The sequence below is a fragment of the Hippopotamus amphibius genome, chromosome 9 (assembly GCF_030028045.1).
Source record: "Hippopotamus amphibius kiboko isolate mHipAmp2 chromosome 9, mHipAmp2.hap2, whole genome shotgun sequence".
Taxonomy (NCBI): domain Eukaryota; kingdom Metazoa; phylum Chordata; class Mammalia; order Artiodactyla; family Hippopotamidae; genus Hippopotamus; species Hippopotamus amphibius.
Genome location: NC_080194.1, coordinates 85,887,496 through 85,896,624, shown reverse-complemented (window position 1 = coordinate 85,896,624; position 9,129 = coordinate 85,887,496). Strand labels below are relative to the sequence as shown.

The 9,129-nt window shown below is 36.3% G+C and overlaps 1 protein-coding gene across 1 annotated transcript; it reads left to right on the top strand.

Moving 5' to 3' along the window:
- The first annotated feature begins 7,935 nt into the window (after positions 1-7,935).
- LOC130861135 (olfactory receptor 8B3-like) lies at positions 7,936-8,868 on the top strand. The gene has a single exon (XM_057749720.1). The coding sequence runs from the start codon at positions 7,936-7,938 to the stop codon at positions 8,866-8,868; it is 933 nt and encodes a 310-aa protein (XP_057605703.1).
- The last annotated feature ends 261 nt before the right edge of the window (positions 8,869-9,129 follow it).

The window sequence follows — 9,129 nt, the reverse complement described above, 5'->3', positions numbered from 1 at the left end:
ACATATAGTCACACAGCTTTATAGAGAAAAATTGTAGACTAAATGCTTAGCGTTCTGATGTCAAGTCTATTATTCCTCAGTATACTCTGTACCCTATTGATTCTATTATTATGTTCCAGTGAGCATGGGATATGAGAAAACATTTCTGACTGAAAGTTGACTCTACTTTGTTCCAGCATGATAGATGAATTTCTCTCAAACCGGGTATTCCTTTTCTTTTCTTTTTAGCAAAACAGTCATTATCTTTTTTTTTTTTTTTTTTGCCAGAAAGAGAAGAACTTTTGGGCTTATGTATTGTAGAGATAATTTGCTCAAATAGGGAATTTACTGTTTCTGCAAAATTAAAAAGCTGAATTTGGAATGTTTGCAAGTGTTTGTTCAGAGAACAGGGCATGAGAGGTAAAGATGCTCAGAAACATGTAATTATGTCAGGATTCAAGGAAGCATATTGTCAATAAAAAAGATGTCCCAATGTGGGGAGTGGTCATAAGATTTAGGACCCTCTTTTCATTCTGAAATGGTTTCCTGTTTTGTAGAGTATTGTAAATACATTTTACTGTTCATAAACTTTTTAATAAAACTATTTGCATAATGACCACACATTAGTAGTGTTTTGGAGAATGAAAGTGGAAGAGCTGTAGCCTCATTTGGGGAAGTAGGTAGAGAGAAAGCATTAGTTACAGGAGATAAATAGTGAGGAGTAATTGCCTCAAGAAAGGAAAATGTAATTTATGCAGAAAAGTGTTGGATAATGAAAACCCTTCCCTATGATTCACTCCTTGTGGAAGGCCCTAGAAATACTATGGAGATCACAGGATTTCCCTGGATAGGATGAAGATGAAGTTATTTAATTGTTAAAATGTTAAACCAACAGGACTGGTTGACCTTTGAACAACTAGATTATTTCCGGTTTTGTTGGCTTCTATGTGCTACATCCATATAGATTTTCAGGTGCAAAAACATGAAATTGCAGCTGGGAGAATAATGAGAATGTGAAAGAAATATTTGGTGAATAAACCAAGTTGTGACAAAAGATGTTGGATTATTTTTTTAGGCAAAAAAGTACTACTTTAAAAATCCTTAATATGCTGTATCAGTGACAATTTAAGTATTTTCTAAGCTATTTTAAATAATATTCATTATTTAACACTTTTCTTAACCTCCAGTCAGTACTTAAGTATTTTGAAATATGGTAAAAATTGTTTTTGACTTTGTTTTTAGTTGTTTGGCATAGCTAAATCCTTGGCTAATGGTTTTAAAAGATCACTCATATCCCATCCCCTGACTACAATATGAGCATGATTTATTTTCCCTTAGCAAGTTCTATTTCTATAAAACAGTTGCTCTTGGTTAGAGTTTTGTCTGTTTGCTTTTTTAAACTAGTGTTCACCTCTATAAACTTGTTTTTCATATGGAAACAAAATGTGTATCTAAAACAAGTGACTATTATATAACTGAGCCATTTGCAAAACTTTGTAGACATTGCAGAGCTGCATCTATTCTCTTATGCATTCTGTAATGATTTGAGGTTTCCCAGAAATGAGTTAAGCCTGGTCACTAATCTTTCATTTCATCAGCCTCAAAATTAAAATGAAATCTGTTCATTTACATAATAAACTAGTCTTTGAAAGTAACCATTTCTATCTTTGACTTGAAAAAATAATGAATAAGTTAAAATGCAATTTGTAACAATTAAAGGTGGTAACTTTTTTTTTGTTTTTATATATTTGTTTATTTTATTTATTGGCTGCATTAGAAGTGTGGTAACATTTCAAAAGAGGCAACTTAGCTGATTACTAAGCAACTTAAGCACGTTTTAGTTAGCAATGGAGCTATGTATCTCTCTACTTGGACTTCTTTTAAGGGGAGGGGAATCAAGTCAGGGTAGTTTACATGCACAACATCGTTATCCTTAGTAGTTTTTGCTTTTTCTTGAGTTAAAATGAGTGGCACTGACAGGTTCTGAGGGGAGCTATGGTTCTATTGAAGGTGTCACAGCTGAGAGTCAACCTGGTAAGACCTGGGTTTCCCCTGTGCCTAACTTAGGACGGAGATTTCTCTAAGTTGGTGTGAAATCTTCATGTCTCCAGGAATAAGAGAGATAATCCTCTTACTTTAGGACCAGAAAAAAGCTTCCCCAATTGCATCCTAAATGTGTTGAATGTAATTTGTTTTGTGTAAACTTCCTCTGCTGTTGTTGACTGGGGTCAGGTTTGGAATGATCGTGATTGTGGTGCACTGTAGTTACGGGCTGGGGAAAGGGAGTTTGAGTTTGTATCCCTGTAATTACTGAATCCCAACTGTATGAAACTCCATCCTCCACTCTTCTTTAATGGCCTCTCTCTATCACACACACAGTCTTCAAATCTTGCATTTTGTGAGATAACTGCCTACCATGAATTATATGGCATTCAATCCATCTTTAATCTCTGCAAGCACGTCCAGGTAGATGGTCCCTGCTTCCAGCTCCTGAGTGAAAGGAATGAGATGAAAGCACTTAATGAATTTAGTGAGATTAAATAGTCATTGCTTCAGTCATTTATTTGTTCATTTAAAATAAAACAGAAACATTTTTTACCTACTAAGTCCTTGGCAACGTGTGGCAATGTGCTGTATGTGAGAAACTTAATAAGGCAATGTAAGAGACTGATAAAAAGGTAGATTTTCACAATACAACATTCACATGCACAGATTCCAAAATTGGTCACTTATTGTCAGCATTATTCCTGAAAATTAATTATGTCAGCAAATATTCATATTTTGGACAGAAATGATGTTTTTCTAAGTCTGGCACATTTGGTTTTCCCTCAAGCACTGGGACGTGTCACTGTATATTCAACTTGGCATGAGATGAATTATTTGGATTATATGCAGGGCTTGTTGTGCAAAATATCTATATTTAAACAATGAAAACTCATTTAGTGGAGAAGTTTTACAGTCTGCCGCGATGACTCCCCTCTTCCTCAGTGAGTGGGAGGCTGTTGGAATCACCTGGGCTGTTTAAAGTCTCTCTTTGACACAGAGTGGAATAGACCTCTTCAAATATTAATACAGAAAATGTACAGGGTGTTAGAATTGCTCTTAGGGGTAGTGTTGTAGTTTTCTCTGCACTGTCACATCTGTTTGTCTATGTGTTTCTCAGGGGAGAACTTTGAGGTAAATGGGAAAGAGGATCCTAGTTCCCATCTCACAGATGATGAAACTGATTCTCAGAGATGTTTTTGGCTGCTTCCAACTCACAGTTAATAAGTGGTAGAGCTGAGACTAGATCTTGGGTGTTTTGATTCTATATCTCACAGGATTTTTTTTAAAAAATTCTTATAAAAATGTACTTTTAAAAATCAGTGATATATGAACAATAATTTTAGCCAATAAAAATGGTTCTGAACACTAATGAGAGAAATATTCAAACAAGAAAAATGTTTAGAAACTATCTTGCATGTTTCATATTTCATCACTATTGCCTAATTGAGAATGTTTGAATATAGTCTTATATGGTATAAGCTATACGATAAATTAAAACACATAAAGGATAAAGGTAGCCTATAGTACTTGTTATTGTTATAGGTGCTTACTAAGCCCTAGGGTCAGCTCAGCAGTAAGTTCTTATTTTCAACATCTTACCAAATTTTCACACCTGTGATATTTGATAGGCACTAGCCTGATGAGCCCAGCGTGGCAGAGACTGCTTGCTGTTAGGTTGAGACAACATGGTGAGACCTAGAGGATATTATGCTAAGTGAATTACATCAGGCAGAGAAAGAGGAATATTGTATGATTTCACTTTCCTGTGAATCCTAAAACAAACAGAAAGCACAATCATAACGAAGCAGAAAGTGAGTTGCAAATGCAGAGAACAAACGGATCATTGCTAGAGCAGAGGGAGAGGGGAAATTAGAGAAATAGGTGAGAAAGATTGTGGTACAAACTTCCAGTTACAGCATAAATGAGTGATAAGTGTACAGTGTGGGGAATAGAGAGGATAATAATCTATCTTTCTGTGGTTACATATGATATCCAGACTTATTGAGGTGATCATTTTGAAATGGATAGAAATACTGGATCACTATGTTTTGTACCAGGAAGTAATATAGTGTTGTCAGTCAATTATACTTTAAAACAAACAGGCAAACAAACATAAAAAGAGATCATCCTTGTGATTACCAGTGGCAGGGTGTCGGGGGAGTGGGAATTGGATGATGGTTGCCATGGATTGGCAGGTCCTCTTTCTGCTTGTTTATCTTTACTTCCGGTTTAAGAAATACAGTCAACGTTAGTCAGGCATCAATAGATCATAACTCCTGCTGAAGACTTTATTGTGTATAATCAGAGTTCTTTGAGATGGAGAGCCAGGGCTGGTATAAAGATAGCCCTGAATAGTACCTACTGTCTTATTTTTTTAAATGTCATAAACATTTATGAAGTTTCCTGGGGGAATTCTAATCTCAATTCATATAATTAATAATTTTCTCTTCACCTTAGATTCGTTTCCAAAATGCTACATCATATATATCTTTGCTTACCTAATTTAGTTAGACTAGTAGTTTCAAATATTATACAATATATTGGGAAGATTCTAAACTAGGATTAGAGAGCTAAGAAGATGTTTCAAGGAAACCTATAATTAAAATTTCAATAGCATAATCTTAATTTTCATTCATCACAAATTCAGTGCCTAGTGGTCTCTTCCATCTCTCCCTTTTAGGATTTGCCGTGTAAAAAACAAACAAAAAAACAAATCCCATGATTGTGGTAGTGTACGTCGTTTTGTGTGTGGAGGCAGTCCTTTTTTGGAGCATTTTGAAGACACATTTTTGAGAGTTTCATGCTATTCTACTAATAAGAGAATCCTCTTTTATTATAGAATGATATTCTTCTCCCTCCTTCCACTAAATGTATGTAGTGTGTGTGTATATATATATATGTATATATATACACACACTCATATGATATATAATCACACACAAACATGTATATTTCTAAAAGGGGTAAAATCTCCCAGGACAATTGAGTAGTCTCTGAAAAGTGAACTTTCTCCAAATTTCTTTTTTATATATTTGAGAAGGTTGAAATTATTGCAGTACTTAATGTGTGTAAAATTCTTCAATCAATCAAAATGGTACTTCCATGGCTTCTTATCAAAGATAACTCTGACTTAATTTCTAATTTAGTTTTAACCAATATTTAATCACAGTTTTGAGAATTATATTTTTACTACGTAGCTTCAGTTTTCAAGTGGATAATGGAGAACGATTGAAAGTTCTTGAACTAGGGAGGGACAGAGCTTTGCTTTCAGACCTTATTCTACCGACACTGTTCATGGTTAAATAAGAGGGAGTGTGTGGGAAAGTGCTAGAATGATAGTTAGGAGTCAATATAGTTCCACATAACAGTAGTTCAGTTTAAATGTAAAAAGCCAGAAGTTGTGTGGTGGCTGAGGGACTCGGGCGGAGGTCATCGTGGTTACAGATGCTGTGGCTTTAGTATAAGAGAAATTTTGAATATATTCTGAAGACTTTTAGACAAAAATAACATGATTTTCAGAAATATTTATTGAATTATTTCTACGTGCTCTGCATTGTTCTTAGATTCAGGGCCCAAATAGTCAACAAGAGAGAATAAATGTTTGTCCTTATAGAATTTATAGTTTGTAGAGAAATGCTAATTAAGGACAAATGTCTGATGAATGTTATGATAGGGAATCTACTGGAATTTATGAGAACATGAATAAAGACAGCTGACATTTAATGACTATTTATCATATGCCAGGCACTGCCCCAACCATTTTACTTAGGTTTTTTTTTCATTTAATTAGCACAACAGCCCAATGCTGTTTTAACCAAGCTTATTTTATTTTATTTATTTTTATTTTTTTACTATCCTTATTTTACAGAGATGAACCAAGAGATTAAGTAACTTGTCCAACATGTTGTAGTTTGTAAGAGTGGAAGAAGGAAGGTAGGATTCACAACACTCTCTCTAACTCCATAGCCCCTACTCTTTTCTATGATGAGAAGAAATTGATAAGCTCAGTAACTGAATTGTTATAGAAAATGACCCAGCAGGAGAGTCAGGTAGAAATTTCCAGTAAGTGTTTAAAAGAATAAACTATAGAAGGGATTATACAACACTGCAAAATATTTCAGAGATACCCCAAGAGAGAACAACTGAAATGAGTTACTTCAATATTTGAGAAATTTCAGATAAAGAAATAAAGAAACCTGAAAGCAGGACTCTTGTGGAAATATGTCCATTTAGGAGATGGGAAAAAAGGAGGAATGAAGCAATGGAGTAGCTTCCCCTTCAGAGGTGAAGAGAATGAGGAGATGGGAATTTACTTCAGATCTACCTGAGAGATATACAATCCCTAGAGTAAAGTGCAAATGAGTAAAATAGTGAGTCCATAAGGAACTAAAGACAGATCATGAACTGGGATATATAATCGCTTTATTTCCCTTTAAACATATAATCTATACCCTGGGAAGAGACTGAACAAACTTCTAGTTTATTTTTATCCAATTACATCATTACACTCCTATTAAATCTTCTGTGTCTAATCAAGTAGCAAGTGTGATAATAAAAGGCTGTATTTTCCTCTGCTGCTTGAAATGACTGAAAATAATTGGAAATTATAGTATTTCAGAAAGATTTCCAGGGCATAGGTGAATTAAAGTCTAGGTCATCTTTTCTTAAAATCAAAGGAATCAAGCATCAAGAACCTGAAATTACATTTCCAGTACCAACAGAATAAAGACCTAGGATAAGGGAGCCAGGCCTGAAGTTTTCTGATCAAAGTAGGGTGAGTATCTGAATTCAGTTTACTATCCTCTGTTCCTTGGTTTGAGATGAAAATCCAGGGACTTAATAGATGCCTATTCTTTCTCATTTTGTGCAGTTTGGAGACTCAAGTGAAACTGGTGGGAGAATCTGTTGGAGAGGGATCAGAGAATGTTTAGAGATATTAGGGGGCTCAAAGGATATATCAGTCAGGAAGTTTCCTTTAGTAATAGAACTCTCACTCTTCTACCTTTATGGCTTTTTTTTAAAGACTATTATTTATGTATTTACTTATCCATTTTAGGCTGCATTGGGTCTTTTTTGCTGCACGTGTGCTTTCTCTAGTAGTGGCAAGCAGGGGCTACTCTTCCTTGCAGTGTGCAGGCTTCTCAATCTGGTAGCTTCTCTCGTGAAGCACAGGCTTTAGGCTCGCAGGCCTCAGTAGTTGTGGCAGGCAGCCTCAGTAGTTGTGGCTCATGGGCTGTACAGTGCAGGCTCAGTAGTTGTGGAGCATAGTGTTAGTTGCTCTGCGGCATGTGGGATCTTCCCGGACCGGGGATTGAACCCGGGTCTGCTGCATTGGCAGGCAGATTTCTAACCACTGCGCCACCAGGGAAATCCCTACCTTTATGGCTTTTATTCTGAGATATGGGGAATAACTTAATGTCTTATAGATTCCAGTCCTCTCATCTTGGATTAGAAAGAGTGCTCTTGGTTCCTAGCACATCAGGTCTAATCTGCTTTAGAGGAGAGCACCAGGTTGCAAGTATCACTACCTCTAATTTTACTGGTGATGGAAGAGTTCAAGTGAATGAGGAAATGTAGAGATGAGAGTAGAACAATTGTCCTGATCCATGCCTCTTCTCCCTTGGTTTTTCCAGCAGGTACCTTTGCATATGTCAGCCCTGGCCACAATGCTGGAGGCTAGATTTGTGATGTCCTTTGCTATATTTAGCTTATAAAAGCTCTAATAAAGGGCAAGTCCACATCACTCTACATCACGATAATGGTAAAGGCAGATTCTATGGGACCAGGTTAGGACAGTGTCAGGCATTCGCAGTGTATATACTCTTTGTAGGATGAGACACTGTGGGAAGAGCTGAGTTGTTCTCTAATGAAACACTTTTCTCCTGTGTCCACAGACTCCCTTAGAGAAGAATGCTTCCTGGAAATGGCACTTTTGTAACCAAATTCATTCTTTTGGGATTAACAGACCAACCAGATCTCCAACTCCCCCTGTTCTTCCTGTTCCTAGGAATGTGTATGGTCACTGTGTTGGGAAATTTGGGCTTATTAGTCCTAATTGTGCTAAATTCACATCTACACACCCCCATGTACTATTTTCTCTTTAACTTGTCCTTCACAGACCTCTGTTATTCTTCTGTGTTTACACCCAAAATGCTGATTAACTTCATATCAAAGAAGAATATTATTTCTTACATGGGGTGCGTGACCCAGCTCTACTTTTTCTGCTTTTTTGTCATTTCTGAAATCTATGTGCTGACATCAATGGCCTATGATCGCTATGTGGCCATCTGTAACCCACTTTTGTATAATATTGTCATGTCTCCTAAAGTGTGTTCCAGCCTTATGCTTGCTTCATACTTGATGGCATTTTCTGGTGCCACGGCCCACACTGGATGCATGCTGAGACTGACCTTCTGTGATGCTAACACCATCAACCATTATTTCTGTGACATCCACCCTCTTCTCCAGCTCTCCTGCACAAGTACCTACGTCAATGAGCTGGTAGTTTTCATTGTGGCGGGTTTCAATGTCATTGTGCCCAGTCCCATCATCTTTGTCTCTTATGTTCTCATTTTCTCCAACATCCTCCACATCGCCTCGAAGGAGGGCAGGTCCAAAGCCTTCAGCACCTGCAGTTCTCACGTAATTGCTGTTTCTCTGTTCTTTGGATCATGTACATTTATGTATCTCAGACCATCTTCTGCTGGGTCTATGGATGAGAGAAAAATCTCTTCTCTCTTTTACACCAATGTGGTTGCCATGATGAATCCCTTAATCTACAGCTTGAGAAATAAAGATGTGAAAATTGCTCTGAGAAAAACTCTGAGTAGGGGATTGTTTTGATTAGAAACAATATCTCTCTGTGTAGTTAGTCACAGAGCAAGAAGATTCTGTTTTTAATTATAATGATTTTATTGAGTCATTTCTTTTTCACCATGTGAAAGGAAATCATAATCTTCTCTCAATTTGTTTCCATTTTTTGTAGAGAAAGCCTTCTCTCTTTACCATTTGCACAGTTTCATTTCCTTCATGTTCCCATTTATTAATAGCATTAAGAAAAATTTATTATCTTTAGGTTTTTTTTCTTTATCATTTTCAACGTTT

Excerpts from the sequence above, each read along its gene's own strand:
- LOC130861135 (XM_057749720.1), top strand. The coding sequence starts at position 7,936 with ATGCTTCCTGGAAATGGCACTTTTGTAACCAAATTCATTCTTTTGGGA.